We start from the raw sequence: 23,348 nt of genomic DNA on the forward strand, positions 1-23,348 counted from the left end.
GGAGACGTTAGTTTTTGACCTGATAAAAACTGCTCATTTTCCCATTATTTTGGGCTTACCGTGGCTGCGAACCCATAATCCTTTTATAAACTGGAAGGCAGGAACTTTGTTCTTAGGTTCCGAATATTGTGTTTCCCATTGTCTTGCTCAATCATCTGTTGGCATTCAAGCACCTTCCATGATGGTAGTACCAACCGAAGGCTCCTCGATTGGGATGGTCAGTCAGATCCCGAGGTGTCATCAACAATTCCAGTCCATATTTTCTCAGCCAGAATTCCCTACATTACCTCCTCACCGTCGGGATGACTGTCATTTAGATTTGTTCCCTGATCGACCGATACCTTTCGGCCGAATGTACATCTTATCCCAGCCGGAAAAAAAGGCTCTCAAAGACTACCTTCAGACTAATCTTCAAAATGGTCTTATAACTGAGTCCAAATCGCCAGCCGGTGCTTCTTTATTCTTTATTCCCAAGAGAGATACAGAGGAACTACGGCCATGCATAGACTATCGAGGGCTCAATAAGGTTACCATCCCGGATAAGTATCCAATGCCGCTTATCCCAGACATTCTGGAAGCCGTTCAAGGGGCTTCTCTCTATACCAAGTTGGATTTACGAGGGGCATATCACTTGATTCGCATCGCCCCTGGCGACGAGTGGAAGACTGCCTTTCGGACCCCATTCGGTCACTACGAATATAGGGTGATGCCGTTTGGGTTGGCTAATGCTCCCGCTGTTTTTCAGCGCTTTATGGACCATCTATTCGCCGATGTACTCCTTCACTATGTAATCGTCTATTTGGATGATATTCTAGTCTTTTCACAGAATATAGAGGAACACATCGGACATGTCAATTTGGTATTAGACCGACTTAAGGCCAACCAGCTGTATTGCAAACTGGCAAAATGTGAGTTCCACAGGAACCAGGTGACGTATCTTGGGTTCGTGCTGTCTGCCCAGGGGATTTCGATGGACCCTCGGAAGATCTCGGCTATTTTAGATTGGCCTTCCCCTTCAAACGTCAAAGAGATCCAACGATTTTTGGGATTCGCTAATTTTTATAGAAAATTCATCCCAGGATTCTCCAAGACCGTGCTTCCCATTACCAGTCTTCTGAAGAAGGGGAAGACTTTCGTTTGGGATGACCCTGCGCAGAAAGCTTTTTCTGAACTGAAGAATCTTTTCACGTCTGCTTCCATTTTGCTCACCCCAGACCAGTCTCGACCATTCATTGTCGAGACTGATGCGTCTCACCATGCTCTAGGGGCAATTCTTTTGCAAAAGGACGAGTCAGGAGAAGAAGGACCAGTTGCTTATCTCTCCAAAACCTTCTCCTCCTCGGAAATAAATTATTCAGTCCTCGAGAAAGAATTGCTGGCAATCAAGCGAGCATTTGAGGAGTGGAGACATCTGTTGCTGGGCTCGGCCTACCCGGTCGAGGTTCGAACCGACCATCACAACCTCAAAGTATTACAACAAGCCCATACCACAAACAGTCGACAAGCTCGCTGGGCTCATTTTTTTCTACCGTTTCGGATAGAATTTACTTTCCTTCCAGGAGATCAAAATCTCCGAGCAGATGCACTTTCAAGAAAGGATCCTCCAATAAAAAAGTTCCATTCAGAGCCTTTCTTTCCTAAGGCTAAATGTCTGGCAACAGTGACTGATTTTCTACATATTGTCAGACAGGAAACGGCACGTCTAGATCCGATCTGCAGGAACTTACAAGAGACTCATTCGCTGACTCAGGAGAAAGGATACTACTTTTTTAATGATCAAGTATTCATTCCGACCCCAACACTTCAGAAAGAAGTCCTGTTCATGTGTCATGACTCCAAGGCAGCCGGGCATCGAGGATATCAAAACACCCTTGAGCTGATTACTCGTCATTTTTGGTGGCCAGGGATAACCAAGGATATCCAAGATTATGTATCAGCATGCACGGTTTGTCTACAGTCTAAGACTCCCAGGTATCCACCTTTTGGTTTACTCACCTGTATGCCGATTCCGGACAAGCCCTGGCAAGTCATTTCCACTGACTTTATTGTCGATCTTCCGTTGTCCTCTGGTTACACCACCATTATGGTGACTATTGACTATTTCACGAAGATGGCCCATTTCATTCCTCTGCAAAAACTCCCCGGGGCTGCTCTGATGTCAAAGATCTTTATATCAGAAATTTTCTCTAGACACGGTCTTCCTAACACTATTGTGTCTGATCGGGGTCCCCAATATATCTCGCAATTTTGGAAGGGTATCTGTCAAACATTGGGAATCAATAGAGCCCTTTGCTCAGGATATCATCCACAAACAAACGGGCAGACTGAGCGCCTAAATCAAACATTAGAAACATATTTGCGTTGTTTTGTTTCTGCGGCACAAGATGATTGGGGAGATCTCCTACCCTTGGCTGAATATGCTTACAATAATGCCAGTCATTCGGCTCTAAAGACCAGTCCTTTTTACTGTTCTTATGGTTATCATCCATCCTTTGAACCGTCCATCTCAAAGTCCTCCTCCAGATGTCCTGGAATGGACAGTCTAGTCGATGGTATTCAGAAGGGTCAACAGCTCGCTCAAATAGCTCTGCTAGCTGCCCAAGATCGAGCCAAGAGGGCAGCTAATCGCCGTCGACAAGATCTGCCATCCCTTCGAGTCGGGGATGCGGTCTGGTTATCAGCCCGGTTCCTCCCGAGACATTTGGTGCCGTCCAAGCTGTCGCCCAAATATTTTGGACCATTTAAAATAAAAGCATTTGTCGGTCCGGTGGCAGTCCGACTGGCGTTGCCTCCTTCTTGGGCCCGTCTTCATCCGGTCTTTCACGTCTCCCAGATTAAATTATCCGTGAAGGATAGATTTCAACGCACCCCTGCAGTTCGTCCTCCTCCGATAATGACAGATACGGGACCGGAGTATGAAGTGGCAGAGATTTGCGATTCCAGATATCACAGAGGCCGGTTGCAATTTCTCGTGGACTGGAAGGGCTATTCTCCTGCCGAACGGACTTGGGAATTGGCATCGGGGGTACATGCTCCCTCGTTGGTTCGACGGTTTTTCAGGCGGCACCCTGGGAAGCCGGGTTATGCGCCTCGTAGGAGGGGGCATACTGTTACACCTTTGCACCGATGGTCACTCTGGCGACAGCATCGTGTGTACAACACAATGCATTCTTACTCACCCAAGATGGCGGACGCCTCTGAATCTGTTTGTGAAGCTCACGCTGCAGAGGTTGCACGTTGTTTACCTTCACGCCGCGACGATCATGTGACTCCATATAATCCGACCAGGAAGTTCAGCAAATGCGTCGCTACTCTCCAGATCGGCGCTTCGTAAGTTCGTTCCTAGGGAATCTGTTTCATGTCCCGTCCTCCTATCTTTAGTCTTCTGAATCTAACTTCCTGTTCTCTCTGCCCCTTCCTCCATTAGGCCATTTTCCGTCATCCGTCCGCTCACCACCTCTCCTATAAGGTCCGATTCCAGCCTAAAGAGTGAGTTCTTGAGGGTTTATAGTTCCCTTCAATCCTCTTCCCCAATCTTAGCTCAAATACTAACATCCGCTTCTGGTTTCCGGAAACTCTCTCTCTTTCCTCATAGGACTCACCCCCTTCTCGAAGACTTTACACAGACTTCTCAAATCTCTCAACTCCATACCCGGAGTAAGTTAATCATAGCTTTTCGAATCAACAGCAGACTATCGAAAGTGGAGAAAACTCACCTCTCCTTTCTTTCGTCCAGGACCAGCTTCGTCCGCACCGGATCCTTTGAAGGAAAGCTGGCCGATTCATCCCGAAGGTCTACAGTATCCCGTCACAACAACACAGGGTTTTTCTTCCCCGGAGGGTTTTCCCTGGGGACTGTGGTTCCTCCGCAGCTGAAACTAACGGCTGGGAGGGAGCAGGGTTTCCCGGGAAGCCTTCACTATCTGCCTTGTTGCTGATACGGAGTCCGCCCGCTGCCCAGGTTAGTGAACTGCATAATTGTTCTGTCTCATATTGGACGCAATGTAATAGTTGTTCTGCAAATACCTTGATTTACCCTCAAATGTCGCTTTCTTATACCTTTTCAATGCCCTTGGACTATGCTGACGCGGGCCGACATGAGTTGCAGTCCAACACATCTAGAGAGCCAAAGGCTGCAGACCCCGATTTATACACTTATGTAAAGAAGGTCCTCTGCATCCTATCAACCTCTCTGGCATGACGGAGGCCTGGATGTGATTCACAGTCATCTCTAATACAAGTTCATGGGATACACTGGAAAGGCACACACACAGCTCTGCAATCAACTTGCTTATATAGACCGTTTTCAATGATGCAATACCCACATGCAAATTCAGGAGACATATCGGATTGGTCCTCTTAGCCAGAAGAAACTCCACCTTATCTTTGATTGGGTGGCTTATCAGTCACTCATAATACCCACATGAGCTCATTATTGGCACCCACGTGCTGACTGACACATACTGGTAAGTTTATTTTAGACCCAGCCAAACATAATTACACATCCTTTAACTCCTGACAAAAACAATCTGCTTCTCGAGGTCCTGCCAAGTTTCAGTCAATGTCTCATTCCGTGGAAATCCCAATAGGTTCATTTGTTTTCTGCCAAGTAATTCAGCTGATCTGTTCCAATTGGTACCTTTCTTGCCTTCTTCTGATTTACCATCAATCAGGTCTGCTTTTCCCGGCCAAGTTTCAAATTTAATCTCCAGACTCAATTATTTCACCGTGAGATGCTGCCAAAGACCTACTGTGTAAGCATGATTCAGGCCTTTTTGGCACCTGTCCTTACAATGCCATTTTGCGTTTGGACTCCACTTTAAAAAACATCCCAGTCTGTTTGGCCATACTATCAAATGGTGAGTCAATATTTACTTTTAAGCACATCTCATTTTCTATCCAGTTTCCAGAATATATTTTTACATATTCATAATATGCATGTAATACGAGACACCCTTCACTTCCTGGGTCATTCTGACCCAAATATATGCGCCGCCCACATGCACTTTTTTATCTTTAAAAACACACATTCTAATTTCTACAATACTGGAACCATTGACAGCCCATCATGTTATCTGTTCTTAATTTGAGGGGTGAGGGGTCTGGTACCCCTATACTCACCCCTCTCTGGTCAGTATTAAGACAACTGTTCAATACAGTTGTAATCACACACAGAAATTGGCACACATGTAGTTGCACACACCATGGTGAACGACCATGCACTGTTCATTACAACCATGCCTTGAGACAAACAAATGCTTGTACAGAAATACACACATAGTCGCCCATGAATTAGTGGGACCGGTGGTCCTGTGGATAGTTAATTGGTGGCTGGAGCCAACGACCAACTCTTCAGTACCACTGTATACATCAATTCAACATTTGATGCAAAGCAAGGGCCCACTAACGGAAGGGTCACAGAGAGGTGGGGGTGTATTAAGTGGCTACTCTGTGTTGGTAGAGCAACCATGAAATTGCTGCCATGACATATACAATCTGAGGCATGTGTACTAAAGTATACAACCGAGAGACTCCTCCCCTGAGGTATTCTATGGCACATGTAGGCGGCAGAACTCTGTACAAGTCATAGGACTATTTTGTTGCTTCATGACATGTATGTGCCCATCAAAGTTGTGCCACCTAGAAATACTACATGTGTACTACATCACTGAAGCAGTGTCTTGTGGGGGGGCATTTGTTGACCAATAGAAATTACACTGTAGAAGTACTGCACCAGGAGGAATATAACTGTTTCAGCAGTGCCATAGTGGTCAGTGTTGCTGCAGTAAAACATGATCAGTCCGTCACATACACTGTCATTTTCCAGTTTCAGTATAGACACAGTACAGCACATTATCATGTCAACATGGTTGTGTGTTTTGCCGAGGCATTATCTAGTATGGCATTTTTAAACCGGCATCACATTCTGGGGAAATGTAGAAAATAAAAAATGGCATTTCAGAGTTGTCCCGCTAAATCAAACTCATGACATTTCCCTAAAAAGAACTAATGTCAGTCACAAAACAACGCAGGTTTAACCACAACAAAAATTAACATGCAGAGGTCTACATTCCCCCAGAAAATAAAATGTGATGCCAGTATCAGCAGTGCCCTTAAAGAATTGATCCAGTTAAGCACATTGCCTAGGGGTCATCTGAGATATCCTCCAACTGCCCAATGTCATGCCCACTGTCCCCAGACCTTAATCATGCCACAAGCTACCCATGGAATGGACTCATGCCACATTAATTTCCCCCAAAACTGCCCCTGCTGCTTTGCCCCAGAATCCTGGTATGCACCCACCAAGCATGGTATGTGAATCAGAGAGGTTACCCAACTCTGATAATGCCATCACCTTCTTATGTTTATACACAACACACACTCATGCACCCACAAGTGTGAACATAGTTTTTTCTTGCATGGTCCTTGAGTGCGAACTCCAGTGTTGGCTCAGAATAAGAAAATCAAGGAGAGGCACGTTAATTGCCTCCTCCCTTCCCTCCCATTGTCCTGCTTCCTCCATGATATGGGAGGTTTCGGGGAGGGGCGGGACGCCACACTACCCTTGGGCATGCTGTGTATGCAAGCCATGGGCTGTGAAAGTCTGGCACCCACAATGCTTCCTGTGTGTGATCATGCACAGTCCCACTCTGGTTGAAGGGACAGCAGCTTCCAAGCACCCATTTGTCAACTGAAAAGCGTTGCACCCCACCATATTGTTTGGGCCAATGGGCATGCATGGCTGTCATTACAATTATTCCAACACCAGCCATCCTTCCTCATCTGGATACAGATTATGGTCCTGAAGAAGGCAATTTTTATTGAGCCAAGTGTCATCCAAGAAAGAAACATTATCCACAGAAGGCTAAATACTCGTTCTGGCTGCCTCTAGAAACCACTTGAAGAAAGGAGGCATTTGGAAATATATTGATGAAATTCACTCAAATGCACTCCCATCACGATGCTTGAAAAATATCTTTTGAGAGGGTTAACATTGGTGAAAATGAATGTGGTCAGCCACAGATTGTATGGGTATCCCGCCTGGGTTTTGAAAACGATTTTGCGTTCCTACCTACTGCACAATTCTCCATTTAGAACTACCCAGGTCTGGGAGTCTGCTATGGGGGAAATTATTTGTTTTAGGGCAGGTTTTAACGCAAACCCACCGGCTTTACTTCATACATTAGAAAAAAGCTTGATGATGCTAATTATTATTTTTTTTTTAAACACATATCAGCCTGCCTTAATGGGGATGTTAACCCCCCATAATACGCATGAACACTCCTATTGGCGATCCACTTATTTCCACCCTTGCCTTTTATTTTAAAAACTTTCTTCCAATTGTTGATGTTGTTAATAAAGGCCATTTTTTGCTTTTAAGGGAGTTTTGCATCTATGTCTATACTTAATTATCCCAATTTACATTTTTGGACAATCGTGGTTTAGTTACACAAGCGTACATTGTGCAATAATCCATTATGTCATATTTTGGCAGCAGCACTCGATGCCCCTCCAAATAACTAAAAGAAATACATGTTAGAGGAACTCAGTTCAGGAAAAGGGCCCCATCGCCCATTATAGACCTGCAAAAGCAGACTACAACCCCTCTGAACCTAAGATTACCCTGCTACCCTCTATTAAGAGGACGACGAAACTGCAGCCCAGGTGGAGAAGGATATACAAGGCTGGATTATACAGGATAACTCCCCACAAAGAGCCAAGCCTTGGACCAAAAGAAATCCAACCTCTCACATCACCATTACCATCCCTATAAAGCTCCTAGCAGACCTCAAGAACTTTCAGGCAGCAAGGACTTGCTCCCAATATAGGCACAAACCACAAACAACCCTCATTTAAGAGAGCCCATAGTTACACCCGGCTTTCTGGACTATAGAATCTGGCTGTTCGGAGCCAGGGAGTATGTGGAAGAGGGTGTGCTCTCCTGCGGGAATCGCTTCAATACACGTAGGCAGGGGAAGTCCTCAAAGCCTATGCTTATGGTGCTAGACAGCCTCTATGCACGGGCCTCATAACAGACAGTTTGCCTCCTAGACTGTTGTCCATGGTCCGAATCAGCTGACATTCTAGCAACAGCATCGTGTATGCTTGCATGAAAACTTGCATGGTCAAAATCGGTATTTTAAGCAATGGGTGGCAGGAAGGAGGTTGGCGATAAGGTATCTCTCTGGGAAAGGAAGAAAAGATCTATCTGATTAGGATCGGTTTATAGTTTTGGCTATTAGGTGGGGCTTTAGCCCCACTTAGAAGCTAAAACTATTGATTGGGTTAAATCTAAGAGGGAGATAAAGTGAGGAACAAACAGATTGTGGGGAGTGTTTAGTAATTTACCTACCCACCGACTGACCCTTGCAATGCTAATCCCCATCACTAGTTTTACCCATTACTTGCCCCCTCCCAAAACACATCATTCTGCATAGACATTTGACAAGTAATGCTATCATATGCCCAGATAAACTGTTCTACCCGTTGGCATCTTATAGCCAGATAGGATTCTCTGGCGGTGCTTTGCAAATGCCCAACAGATGCCTGCACAAAAGCCAAAACGTTTGGCTTTGCCAATGCTAGTTTATTGAACTGCTTGTTTCCAAATACTAAATTCGATTAGTATGGTGTTACATTATAAAAGACGTTTGAGATGTTACATACTGTAATATAGTTGAGGGTGTACAGGGTGGGAATTTGATGAGCTTTGATATTACAGAATGGCACTAGATTACACCTAATCTCAAACTAGAAAACATGGACACTTAACACCCAAGTGTCTCGTTAACACCGGAATTCAAAATGTGTATTGCAAAACAGGTGTTCATTCCTGGAATCCTCTTCCTCCTCTAAATCCTTGTTTACCCTCTTCGCTCTCTAAATCCTTTTTATTTTGGACTATTTTGTCCTTGGCAGCCTTTTCTGTAGACCTTTAGAGGTCTAACCAAGTAGTGACCAGGTCAATAATATGGCGTTCTTAACCAGTTCCACAGGCCATACCACGGGTAAAGGCCGATTAGCCCGAGTGAACGGCCCTATGCAAGTGCGTTTAACAAGGGCATTGGGACATAACCCTTTCACGGGCCATACGGGGGTAAAGAATGCCATTAGCACCCCGGGTTACCATAGCGGTAACATGGGGTGTTGGGGAAAAAAAAAAAAAAACATTTTCATTCATTGAACGGGGCATGCACGGCTTCCCGTTCAGTGAATGAAAATACTTTGCCGAAATGGCCGCCATGGTAGTAGAAGGCAGGGCTCCGTACCGAGCCCCACTTCCATTAACATGGTGGCCAGAAAAGTGGCAGCAGAACTGCTGCAGTGGCGGCATTCAGCGCTGCCACCACCACAATCAGGTAAGTGGGGTTGGGATTTTAAAAAAAATATATACAAGAAAACAGAGTGCAGGGGGTGGGGGTGGTGGCCGGTTGCGTAGCCGGCCATCAGGCACCTGGAATGTGGGCTAGATTGGGAGTATCAGCCCGCATTCCCAGCCTTCTGAATGGCCGGCTGCCACCCGCATCACGCTAATGCCTCTCATTATACGTAGGGTAGCTAGAGCACTTCTCAAGCCCCTCATGCATCCATAGAATAATATTATTTATACTCTGCTTCATTCCATTTCTCTCTTCCTTCTTACTCCGTTCCTGGCTTTTTCTTTTGTTTCATGTAAAGTTTGAGAGCCATGTGGAAAGGGGCCTAGCTATAATTATTAGTGGACAAACAGTAGTGTAATTCACCAACAAAGGAGGAATCAAAAAATCCTGTGACATGGAAAACAGGATTTTTAAACATTAAATGCAAAAATGTGTTTGCAAATAAAAATGGCTTTAAAAAGCCACAATGGAAAAAGATATCACTGTTCACAGAAAAATGTCAGGAAAGCAAAACCTGATGTGTGGGGTAACCAAAGCAAATGTATATTAGGTTTCACCCCCAAAACTCAGTAACATGTGAAGAGGCACTTACTTCAGGAAAAACCTGTTCTGGCTGAGGTCAAAACTTCACAATGAAAAGCCCCACTTCCAGCCCTGGATGTCACACCTCCCATCTAATGACGCCCTGCAATAGAATCTGCTGCTGAAGGTGTTGGAAGTCCATTGTTCCCCAGACTGGCTGGCCCCGAAGGCAGTAAAAGCAGGGACTTCAAATCAAAGTCAACCCTGGCTGAAGCATGACAAAAAGGTGCGAGTCCTTGTTGCACCAACTTCAAAAGAGCCCACACTGACTTCAACGAGACTCATTAAAAATCTCTGGTCACAGACGAGCCCAGGGAGACAGAAGACTGTGGGGGATGAAGCCACCCTCCCATTTGCTGAACAGACACTCCCAATTAATTTAAGACTATTTTCAATTTAGGCATTTTGCGCAGCAATCAGACTGAGGATTGGTTTCATTTTTATGCCATTTTTGATGCAATTTCCAGGCAGTTTTAAGGATATAAAATGCATCTACCCGTGACTCTGGGAAGAAAGAAAGAAAAATTAAATGAAAGGACCACGAGGGTGTTCTCCCCTTCAGATGCAGTGGACCCCATCCCTATCCTGTGCAGCGTTCCCCAAGGCTCCTTTGTGTCACCGACACTATACAACATATTTACTAAGCCCCTTTTTGATGATCTGGACCGTCTGGGTATCACCTATACTAACTATGCAGATGATATCCAGATCCTCCTCCCACTTTCTGGGGATTACAACGACGATTTGGCCTTGGTAAATAGGGTTTATCTCATCATCCAGGCATGGATGGCCACTCATGGTCTATGCCTGAATGATGACAAAACAGAGCTAATCATTCTGGGCACACACTCCAACCTCAAAAAACTAGGCCACGAATACCATGCCTTCGAGATCAACAGTAATATTATCAAGGTGGCCAAGGAAGTGAAGACTCTTGGCTTCTACTTGGATGCCACCATCTCCTTCAACAAACAGGTGAATTATCTGGCCTCAGCCACAGCTTACACATGTAAGCTTATCAGAGCTGGTAAACACTTCATCTCCACTGACAACTGCATGATTCTAGCCAGAGCTTTCATCCTATCTAGACTATTATTGTAATGCTTTATATATTGGGGCTAACAAATAAATCCCACATATAAAACAAATTCTACAAAATAATGCCCTGAGAGCAGCTCTTCGCATCTCGAAACGATCCCATATCTCCAAGATAAGGCGGAACAACAACTGGCTGGCAACCCAAGACAAAATCTTATTGAAAGTTGCCTCCCTCACAAAGCCCTGAACAATGCGGCTCCTCCCCATCTCTCTGATAGATTTGTAGAAAGAAGATCATCCAGACCCTCAAGAATCACCTATTCCAATACACTCATCATTCCGAGATTCAAACTGACTAAGGCCGGAGGTTCCAGCTTCCCCGTCCGGGCAGCCCAAGTATGGAATTCACTGCCCCAAACTTTACGTGCTGAGAAATCCTACCTTAAATTCAGAGCCAATTATATCAACCATCTGAAGCAATAGATCAGTCAGCCAGCGCCCCCTGCCTTACTATAGATACAGCCTGTACACTGTAATTTGTTCTGGCTTGTACTGCACCGATGAGAAAGAAAGAAAGCGAGAAAGCGAGACATCCTGGCGGTAGGGATCATTGTAGGGTACTTCCCCTATAGGGACTGTACAAGGGCTCAAGACACTCAACAACAGGGGAAGACAGAAAGAGGAGGACGGAGAGAAGGCTGCTGAAATTTATCATCTTTTAGAGTGAAGTGACCAGACCCCCTGACCTATCTTTCCAGAGTGTCCTGAGATCCAGCTGGCTTTCCTGGAACTTAAACACAGGCTTGCTATGTAAGTAGCAATCACCCCAGCCCTAAAGCCATTCATTTTTTTTTGCAACAGTGCATCCAATATTTCCCCATTGAAAACCCCAAATTGCCAGTGTAGTTCAGCCATTTCCCCATAGAAGAATCTCTAATTTGCCTGTGTAGGTTAGCATATGCCCATTGAAAAACCTCTCATTTGACTGTGTAAATCCTTAGTATTTTTGTAAGTAAATCATTTAATTCCCCCGTTGAATTGCACAGGATCGGGATTGTTGGCGTTCGAAACCAACAATCTTTTTCCCAGTGTTGTTGTTAATTGTTCTAATCATTAAAGTGTTGCCCAAAAGAATGAATCCCCTTGTGAGCTGAAAACCGAATGTTTCCCTGTGTCTAAATTATGCCCTGCTAAGCACATTTTCATTTGCCAGTGTCATTCCTATTTGCATCTGTCCTATTAAACCCAAACCATTGCTCCCATTGTGGGTAATCTATTTGTCCAAAGCCTACCTGTTGGTTGCCCCCGTCATTTTCACCGAACACCGTGGTTCCTATATGCCTTTCTCATTGTTGAAAGCGTGCCTGTCATTTTCAGCCCAGTCAAATCTGTGTGATTTCCATTTTCGTTTTTCTAAAAATTTCACTTCACCTGTTTAAAACCGTTTTTCCTCCTTTATATCTCTTCCGCTGATCACAGATTTTGAATTCCATTCCCTTTTATTTTTTCATTTTTTACCTATATTAAAATCGAATTTCCTATATGTGCTAGCTAGTCTGTTTTGAAGCCCTATTTGTCTCCTAGTGTAAGCTGCCCGAAGTTCCCTTGTGTGCTGTCCCATAGCAGTAGTATTAAATCATTGAGAACCCATTGTACTCCAAAACAAAAGTTCCCCACCTTGTGTCGGTGGGCACCACCCCAAAACCAACGTGTTCATTGTATTCTTACTGCTGCCACTGCCTTCCATTCAAAGGGATTCAATCCAATTGTTTGAGGGGGTGGGGGTGCTTAACCTTCCTGCAATCATTTGAGTGAAATTGTTTTGTACTGCTCGTCATAAAACAAAATAGGAGTGGCATCATAGTGCCTCTCAACCTGGTTATTTTCTAGAAGTCTGTGCATTTGTGTTGCCACCACATTAGTGACTGCTGCCATTCATTTGTTCTGATTTGATATTAAAATAATAAATTGATAAAGTATTCATTGACAACACACCGGCCTGGTTCCTGGTCTATTGTGATAATGGGTGGTGGAGGTTGGGTGCAGGACGGGTTGGGGGCCTACTCAAAAAGAGTCCGTACTATACTAAAAATAAAGCTTTTTACAGTGCGCCACATTCATTGTAGGGGAATGAGTTCCCAGGCTGGCGTGTGCCGTGTAGGAAACCCTGACACTTTGTTTCCCCATCTTCATTTTCCTCTAGCAGACTAATATCTGCTGTGCTGGAGTGGGCGCATAATATGCCCTATAGCTTGGACAACGTTAGGTGCTTTGAGACCCCTACAATGGTGATTTGGTGCATTACAAAGAAAATCACCCTGTCAAAACATTTACATTCCTTTTGATCATGTGCATGTGTATCATAAATTAGCATCCAATTCAGTCATACTACTGGATCAACAGAAACACTGCATGATACTTTAACCCTCAAGCCCAAGAAAACCCTCCTGTGGATGCCTGGCCAACTATTCCGGTACTACGTACAGCATGTAGAATTCTGTCTTGGTGAACAGAACGTAAGAAAGTGTTGTGAGCAAAAAGGTTCCTCAGTTTTTTGTAAAGAGTGCTGTGGTATGTTAGGAAAGATGCATCAAAGAAGCGAGTAAACTAACCACTAGCTACCCACCTCTATCACACAAAAGGGGCTATTCATCAGAAATGTTCCTCAAAGTGGAAGTTTCATGAGATTATATCTACCACCACGGTCAAGGTAATACATTTAGCATATTTTAATTATTATTTTCTCAAAACATAACACTAAAAAAGCATAAGACACCATTTAAGCGTTCGTCATGTGTGAAAAACACAATAGAGAGAGAGAAAATACCACTTGACATTTCTGGCTGTTGTTAACACCAATGTGTTTACAGTTTATAGGCATTAATTGGTTTGTGTGATGTTAGTAATGGTGTGAATTGATCACATTACAATTATACACAAACATAGTATAATAGTGTCAACCATGGTGGTAGATATAATCTCATGAAACTTCCACTTTGAGGAAAATTTCTGATAAATAGCCCCTTTTGTGGTTAGTGTACTCGCTTCTTTGGTGAACAAAACTGCATAACAGGATCACATTCATGTTCCCGAACCCAAAGTGACCAAAAGTGATAAATGCCTTGAGAAGAAGGGAGGTGGCTGCCCAAAATCATTCTGCTGAAATACCCGAAGTCCAGGTGCCATAGAGACCTGAGCAAACATCAATCGAAGAGCCTCCGCTCCATTCAATCCGGTAACAATAATAAAGAATATCGTGCCCCGGGTTAAAATTATAAAAAGGATATTACAGTCACGGGGGCATCCAGTGCCAGAGTTCCTTTTGGAGACACAGTACTCTGAAGTAACAGAATATCACAAATGGGCAGTTGGGGGAATATAGAATTATAGTGAATGTTAATTATATTTGGAAGTGTTGAGATGAACCAGCTTGCTACATAGTTAACCGATTCTGACTATAGTTAGATGAAGGGATGGGCCTCACAGCAATGTTGGGCTCTGGGAGGTTACAATGGATTGGCCTCAGTGTAGGGAAGGAACACGGTATGGTACAGCGACAGGCCTAAAATGAATGTTTGGTATGGTGAGCGATCGCTCTGCGATAATTTCAGAAGTGGCCTATGCTAGCTGCGATGCCCCAATCAATTGATGAAATCTAGAATTGTAAATGGGAAACTAAACAACGGACACAAAATCCACCAGAGAGGTTCCAGTTTACCTCACGAGTTCCGCATGATGTCACTCGGGCCCAGTGGGGGAAAATAACCGGTGCGGTTGATAGATGCCCATCTATAATTCTATAGGCCTCCTTCAGAGTTTGGCAGTGTGCGAAAAGAATTGGAGGAAATTTGACAGTAATAGAATTACCTCCATTTTTCCTGCACCACCGAATTACATGTTTTGACGAAATTACCAATTGGTAATTCAGCCAATTTTGGGGGAAAAAGTGGGAGGATTTACCTCCAGCTCGCTGCTTGTCGTAAATCCTCAAATTTTCCTCCAAAAATCATTGTGCCAAAAATCCAATGGGGTCCTACAGACGCCCTAAACGAGGACTAACACTACTTGTAATCGCATAGTAAACTCACGGAACCAAGTGGTAGTAACAGCAATAGATTTTGCTGGGGCGGATTTAGCGCCGAAAATACTGTCAAACTCGGAACGAGGCCCCATGTTGTGTACTGCCCCCAAAGCAACCCGTTCATTATTCCCATGGACCAGAAATAGGGGGAGTGGAAAAAGTGTGCATGTGAGGTGTAAGCATCACAGGAGGAAACAAAATGCCCGGGGGTCCTGCCACCCTAATCTGTTAACTGTTCCCGCTGCACCCCCACTGGAATTGATAGAAAAGCACAGAACATGTTATTCCATTGCCCTGAGGTGAGGTCATCCCAGTGACATGTTACATGCACCTCCCATTCGTGGGATGTCAACTCAGAAGGGTTCCACTGACAAACAGCTGCATGCGCTGCTGGCTTCCTATGCAAGCCAAGCACAACATGGCTGGGCTCCTTGCAAAGTATACGCCTTGCTTGGTATTATTACAGCCCTTGAAAGCGGGGGGAGAGGTGGAGGCGTGGGGGGGGTCCAGCTGGAGCGTCTCATCAACATGAGATCGCTGGCACCCGCATGGAGGTGGAATTTAGCGTGCTAGTGAAGACAGCGGGACGGTGCACAGCTCATTAACAAGCCACGGTTTAATGCCATCAGTAAACTTGGGCTTAGAAAACTAGACACAGATCAGCAGCATGTGTACGCGGCGCTAACGGGGGCCGAGCGTTGGGCAGGGAGCCCGTTACCCTCCCACACCTCTCATCCTCCAAAGACCCAGTCACGATTGCCCGCAATACGTGTATCGCGCATCGGCGTCGGTTATCCTTCCGCGTTTACATCATGCACTTCAATTTCACACGGGCCATTCCCTAGTTCCTTCTTATGCATACTTTTCAACGTTTCACGGGGGTTCTTACCCGCCCCTCCTAAATGTCGTTAACAATTCCTGGCCGGACGAGGGAGGAGGTTTGAGGGTCCGCAGCCCTCTTATCTCCCTGCTCTCAAGCGCTCCCCCCAGGGCCAGCAGCGCACCTTGGCGAAGCCGGGACAAAGGCGTGAACAAACAAGTTACAGGGCGCACAGCGATAAGAAGGCTTTGCCGAGGGGAGGACAGGGCTCTGGGGGCAAGGGTTAGAACCACCAGCCCTGCCAGGGGAAGTGAACCATGTATTTAGCATGAAACATGTACATATATACAGGAGGAACATCACAAAAGAAGGTACAATAGATAAGAAATCAGACTAGACAGGAAGTGGGTTGCCAAAGGCAGCTTGGAGGCAAGGGAACCATGTTAGCGGGCAGGTAGATGAGCTAGCAGGTGTTATGTGTGTCCCTCCCACGTGTATGGCCCCTTTAAGACGGGCCATGACAGTTAATAAAAAGGAGCCCCTGCAGGCACGTGGGACAGAATGGCTGCAGACTCCAGAAGAGGAACTCCCAACTCCCGAGTCCGTGTCTCATCCCATGTAGGCTTCAGGCCTACACGTGGGGGCACCGGCCTGCGTGCCCCATACCGTGGGGCCCTCGTGCCAGCAGGGTGGCAGAGGTCCGCATGTACAGCGGTACAGCAGGCGCGGCTCCCACCCCCAATGGTGCTGGTGGTACCTAGCACCATGGGGCCTGCCCGATGACCAGGGCAGGCCCCAAACCCCACAGGCACTGGGCTTGTCATGTGCTGGTGAGTATCGCACTATGGGGGCCTGCCAGATGTCAATGGCAGGTCACTGACAACCAGCAGGCAGGTACAGGGGGGGACTGGGAACTAAAAGAGGCCCTGGAAATAATTTTCAAAGTGGCCCCATATGACACATTTGGATCAAGCCCAACCTTTTTCTTATGAGAAAATGTGGAAATACCACACAAGAGGCCCATGGTGCAGAGGCCCACCGGGAAATCTCGAGGGTTCCCTATAGGCAAGTCCACCCCTGGGCAGGTAGATGAGCTAGCGGGCAGGTAGATGAGCTGCTGGCATGCGACTGCCTTTCAGGCGCAGCAGAGGGTCTGAAGTGGCGCCCCCTATAGAGAGGCCTGGAACGACGTGTGTGATCAGGTAGACCGAGTAAAGCCTGCACAGACTTGCAGAGCAGTACATGTACAGCAGGTCTGTTCAGTGCCGCGTAATAAAGGGACACATGGAGCTTCAGGGCACGGGAGAATAAGCGGGGGGCAAAGGGGCAATGCCATAAGACATAGGGAATATAACAGTGCAGCAACTATTGTCAGAACTCCCTGCCATATTCACCTGCAATCACACATGGCCCAATGTCACTAGCACCAGACGGGAAGGGAGACACACACCAGGGTGCTAATGGCAGCTAGGAAGGGACAACAAACTAAGAAAGGCCTCTCACAGCAAAGCACCAGCTGCCCAGGGGTACATCCAAGCACCCGGACAAAGGACAAAAAAGCATAGCTTCAGGCTATGGAATGGGAATAGAAGGAGAGGCACCTGGAGGGAAACTCAGTCCTTCTTGGTACTCCAACGGACCACCAAATGTCATCCCGCGGACGCAGGAGAATGAATATCTTTTCCCAGAACCCACTCACCAATAGGTTATTTATTTTTTTATTTTATGTGCAATAACATCCACGCCCTTTTTATTGCCAAAACTAAATCCAAGTTCTCAGTCCCCTGTGGGGCAAACCCAAAGAGGTTGGGTTTGGGGTGAGAGGGGGGTGGGGAGAACAAATGGTTGTCATCTCTGCTCACCAGCTTATCGCAAGTGTAAAACAAATGACAAACAGAGGGGTCAGCACTGCTGGCGAGCCGGGCTAGAGTGACAGCAGCCTCTGCTTCTGACTCCCATGGCCAACTGGGGACATACAGACAGAAACCTAACTTTGGTGTGGAGGGAGGTGTAATGAGTTTAGAGGTACACTAGGAAACCCCAAGAAGACATTTTGCCGGCGTGTGATGGACAAAAAGTATAGTCTGAAGCATCTGGAGTAGAATTGCCTATGCTACAAGCTAGCGGCTACCCTCCTCACTGTTTGATGCCCGATTCCCGGGAACTGCGTTCAGCTCATCAAATCTTTCATTTGTACCCCTTCATAAAGTCCACCCATTAACGATTGCGTCAGTGAGCAAGCAGCAGCCACAACACCCAAGCCCCTGAAGGTTACGGCTCACATTCCAACTGGACCTGGCACAAGACTCCATCTTTCCTTGGACAATACAAAATAGTACCATGGAACTCCCAGTATTAAAAGTGCAGCACACCCTCAAATATGTGGCGGGAGGCACTAGAACAGAGAAAAGGGTCTACTTATGAGAAACCACAGCCGAACCGTTTAGTCGTTTTACAATTCATTGTTTTTTTGGAGTGGGAAGTGGAGAAAAACGAAGCATTAAGGAACATGAAATGAAAGAACCACATGGGATTCGGGAGGGGGGGGATTCAGGCGGGAGCAAAGAGCGAACAAGAATGATATGGTTGAGTTCTGACAGGTCACGTGATTTCAGAAAAACCATGTGTCCCTCGACTAAGGCAGATGACCACTTCCTGATTTCCCTGAAAAGGGTGGTAGGCCCCATAATCTGCCCAGAATGGGAACACGCATTGCCCCCATAAGTTCAGGGAATGGCAAGTCAGTCATAATGAGGGATGAATACATTCAGCACATTAAGAACAAACAATGTTCTAGGTTGCAAGCCAGGCCTGCCTCCCCCATATGGAGCATGGATGGCCGTTATCAATGCATGCACTGGACACCTTGCCTGCTTGACCTGCTACATTCGGAGGGTTACTACCCAGGTCACTGATATGTCTGCTTCATTTGCAGCAAGGTTTATCCATTAGCTCCCCAACCTGCCCTGTTCACTTCCCACTGACTCACTCACTGCCCCAAGACTCAGTTTACTCATCACCCGCGCCCATTCGCTGGGCACTCTGCCACCCTTACTGTTCTGGTACTACTGCATTATTGCGTGCTGGCGAGTCACTACTCGGTCCTTCATGCCAACTTCCCACTGCCTAATTCACTGGTGCCCTTAACTCATAGGCTGGCCACTCCCACTCATGATCTCCCACACTGGACACTTTACATAGGATCTCTCGTTCAAGGGTCCTCCCGCCATATCCACTTGTAGTTCTGTCTCACTCACTGGATACTCCGCCTCACTTGTTGGTCACTCCCTTGCCAACAAGTCAAACTCCTAAACTCCCTTCAGTGCCTGCTCTCCCTGGCTCTTTCACTCGTCACCATACCTTCCTCGGTGACTAGCTCGTCTCAGTCACCGAGGCAACCTCCCCCGCCCCTTCCTTCTGCACCACCCACTGTGCTCGATGTAGCTCGTTCACTGGTCCCCTCCTGTACATTAGTCCTGTTACCCAGACTCCCCAGTTGATGATCATAACTAGCTGCGGCTAAACTTTAATGTTGCTGGCCACTGCACTTCACAATTGCGGTCAGTTCCATGGTACATATTCATCACGGCTTCATGCATAAATGAATTTGAAATAATGTTTCCATATTTAAGCAATAAATACCAGATTCCAAGGGCATTAACTGGTGATAAAGGCCCTGGGCCCAAAATGAAAGACCAGAGTAAAGCGAGGGATTTTAAATGGAGGGCCAAGGGATATTACCAGCTGGTTCTCGACCAACAGGGGTGCATTTTCGCTATTAGAACATTCACCCCAAAGTAAGTAGAGACAGAAAAAAAATTGGAATGTTATGTTACTTTGCATTTATATAGCACCTTATGTATCATTGGTATGATCTCAAAGCGCTGGTAGGTTGAACGCCCTTGGAAACTGCAGTTCAAGTCGAGAGAGAGAGAGAGATAAGGTGCGTGGGTGCACCGGATATGTGTGCAGCTGGTGTGGCACTTGTATGATAGCTGCTTCTTAGCGGTAGGTGTGGTGGTTAGGAGGTCAGGAATATGTGTTAATTCTGGTGGGTTGATACCCAGAGTGATTTCTGGCTGCATTAGGCCAGAAGAGACACTTAGGCTGGTGGTGTGGGCTCAGCTAGCTGTGTTTAGTTAGGATGAGGAGTATGTGGCGGGTGTTAATATGAGAACAGCTATACCAGGCCCGTTTCTTGGCCCGGGCGAGGCGGGCAGCCGGGCGGGGCGCAATAGCCCTGGGGGCGCTATTGCACCGGTCCCTGGAGCCTCTGGAGGGGATCAAATTCCCCAGTTTGTGAGGCAGCGCATTTCCGTGGAGAAGTTCCGCGGGTCAGGTGCTGGTGCTGCCCTGACATTACATGACTCAGAGGCTCACTCTGACCACTTTCGCGCGGGTGGAGGTGGCAGTTACAGCGGCATAAGCACAACAATGAAAACACTTGATGTCCCCCTGCAGTTAAGACCAGCCCCTCCCAAACAATGCCGGCAGGAAACTGCCAATAGTGGGCTATTAATCACTGAATGGTTTCTTGCTGGCATCGTGATGGGAGGGGAGGCACAGTAGACTGTGGGGAGTGGGCGTGCCTTGCAGGGACGTACTGTGGGCCCCGACACGGTACAAACGGAGACCCGTTTCGGCCCATGGTGCGTCCCTGCAAGCCTAGAAAATGGCAAAAATAATAGTGTAAAGCGGCGCTATTTCTTTCATGCTGCTTCTCTGCCAAACTATATATCAATTAGACTTTAAACCACTTCCATGGCACTGGTGATGGGTTACTTTATTATGCTGATAATAGTTTTGACCAATGTTGCTGAGTAAATATTCTTTAAGCCATGACCCGGTTTATTTATTTATGCAATGTTTGTCGGGTACAAGGACACGGATAATGTATTTATTTATGCAATGTTTGTCGGATACCTGCATCCGACAAGCATTGCATAAATAAATATACAGGTACCCGAAAAACATTGCATGAATAAATAAATAATACGGGTCCATGTATCCTTATAACAAGTCAGACTTTACTGTATCAAAGCATACACTCGATTCCCATTCAAAGAATTTTAAAGGGATTGTTTATTTGGTTCAGGTGTCTCCTTGTCATTGCCCTTTTGGCTTATGTTGCCTCCAAACCCCCCTTCATCATCTTGTGTTCTTTGTTGGTTGTATATATTGCATCCTGTGCCATAATTATGTTCTCTTGGTGTGCCCAGTCCTCATTATCTGCAGCCTAAGTGGGACTGGGGCATACAATTGTCTTGGGCACCAATGAAAAAGTGACCCACTGTTGCAAATGACAATTAATTCTTTGTGTGACGGACTGTTTGACTTTGGGTAAGAGTTGCTGAATGGTGTAGTTTGGGAGTGGCGCGTGGGGTGCGGTGGGAGTGGTGCATTCCTAGTGTTTCGCCCTGGGCACCAAATGGACTAGAAACTGCCCTGGCTATACCAAATGGGTATCTTGGGACAGAGGACTTATACCAGCCATTAATTGCACCATCGTCTGCAATGGGAATGCCGCCGTTCGAGTGCTCCAATTACATGTAAGAATCTTGTCAGATGGGAGGATCTGGAATGCAGCAGCAGCATCACGTACGAGGCAAAGCTGCCGCATGAATCATAAACCCGTTCAGGTAGGATGTGGAACCTATAGCTGACGATATCGAGGCGGGTCACTTACCTCCACCCCCCACCCCCCCATACATGCGGGAACCTCCGACCACCCCCCATACAACCCGTAACATAAGATTGCAAAACACAGACAGTGACCGCGGAGAAGACACATCAATGTCAGTTTCGGAGCAGGACTTGCAAGAGACAGAGAGATATTGAAAGCATCACTCACCAGCCGTCCGTGGAAACGGACCGGAGGAGCCTGATCCCGGGAGCCAGGGAAGATCTCATGCTTTCTACGACACGGGCACAGCCGCAGCAACCGCCAACACGAGCAGCGAGCCGGGGGCAAAGGCACACTAAAATCCAACGGGGCCAGTAAAAGAAAATGCAGCCTAAAGCTTAAATTGATTAAAAACAATTAATAGTATTTAAAAAAGTTGAATGGCCAAGGCGTGAATGGCACAATTGAAAAATGCCCCCCTAGTCCGCAGCTCTTAGAGTCGTCCCTTCTATTTAAAAGGTTTTAAAATGGCACCGGGCTATTATCGGAATAATGCCACGCTGAGCAGCCCGGTCCCTGAGCTTGGCTTCGGCTGTAGCCTGATCGCGGGCTGATTGGCTCCTGCACCGCCCGCTGGCTTTTAAATACCCGGCGTAGCGTTTCAGGGCTGGGATGTGCGGCGTGATTCAGCCGCGTTTCCACCATGGAACCAGTGACTTCACCTTCCCGCGATCAGCTGTGCGCGACTCACGCCCGGGTGTCCTGCTGCCCCTCGGCTCGCACGTCTGTCCTCCGGCTCCCCTTTTAAAGAGCCCCATTCAGACCTTGCCTCCCGGGCCGGCTGCTGTAAACAGAGGGTGGACCTGGGAGAACAATGGAGCTGGCTGGGAGAAGGCATGTGATTGCGAGGGAGGAGGGCCGCAGAAGCGGCCCGGGGAGGGGCTGAAAGCTCTGGAGCCGAGAGAGCAAGATAACCGAGCTAGCGGGAATCAGGGCAGTGAACTAGACGGAACGAGAAGGCAGGGACCGAGTGCAACGCATACAGAGAACACGAAAGAGCTGAAAGGGCATGGGTGATTTAAGAACGGCAGGGATCTGATTTTACAGGGGAGGAATTGGGTCGGTACCAGACGGAACTACGCTCCGCCAAAAATCGGCTTGGCGGAGCTCTGTTCGGTGGAGGCCCGAGGTTAAACACCCCTCTCTCTCTATGCCTTTGCTTGGAATGTATCCTGTGAGCCAAGGGCACTAGATTAAGAAGCCACTCTTTGATAGCCAAGTACAATGGTGAAATAGTGCAAAGGAGTATATATGGCTCATATACTTTCAAGCTCCCCACCCCCAGGAGTCAACTACAGGCGATCCCAGTGACCTGCAGTATCCCATAGTGTTGTGACAAACTGCTGCAGCTGCTCCCCTGCATCCCTGGACACCACCACTCTCAAATCCCTACAGACACCCAAAGCAGTGCTTCAGGCACTCCCCAGAAGCACACTGTGTCCAGAGTTCTGGTCCTCTCTAGGCTGGACTATTGCAACAGCCTCTTTCTAAATCTTCCTGCCTCTACTCTTCGACCTTTACATCTTATCCAGAACAGGAATGCGAGACTTGTCCTTGGCCTCAAGCCCAGCGATTAAATCTCACCAGCTCTGAAATCTATTCACTGGCTTCATATGGCTGCAATGCTCAACGTCAAGACCCTCTGCATTGTCCACAAGGCTTTCTGGGGGCTGGGACTGCTCTGCCTCCAACTTTCTCTTCAAAAACTTCTTCCTTCTCGAGCTCTTCACTCATCCACCTCCAACTCTCTCAGGGTCAGATGCT

The 23,348-nt window shown here is 46.7% G+C and overlaps 1 protein-coding gene across 2 annotated transcripts in view; it reads right to left on the reverse strand.

The window, feature by feature from the left end:
- Positions 1 to 22,497, reverse strand: part of SLC37A2 (solute carrier family 37 member 2) — a 497,972-nt gene extending 475,475 nt beyond the window's left edge. The window contains exon 1 of one of the 2 annotated variants that reach the window (XM_069614558.1): positions 21,753 to 22,497. In XM_069614558.1, the coding sequence (XP_069470659.1) occupies positions 21,753 to 21,811 (59 nt within the window). In that variant the 5' untranslated portion in view covers positions 21,812 to 22,497. The remainder of the gene's footprint in view (positions 1 to 21,752) is intronic. The other variant, XM_069614557.1, reaches the window with a different exon arrangement.
- Positions 22,498 to 23,348: the final 851 nt, after the last annotated feature.

This window comes from Ambystoma mexicanum, chromosome 9 (genome assembly GCF_040938575.1).
Source record: "Ambystoma mexicanum isolate Mex_15411 chromosome 9, UKY_AmexF1_1, whole genome shotgun sequence".
NCBI classification, from domain to species: Eukaryota; Metazoa; Chordata; class Amphibia; order Caudata; family Ambystomatidae; genus Ambystoma; species Ambystoma mexicanum.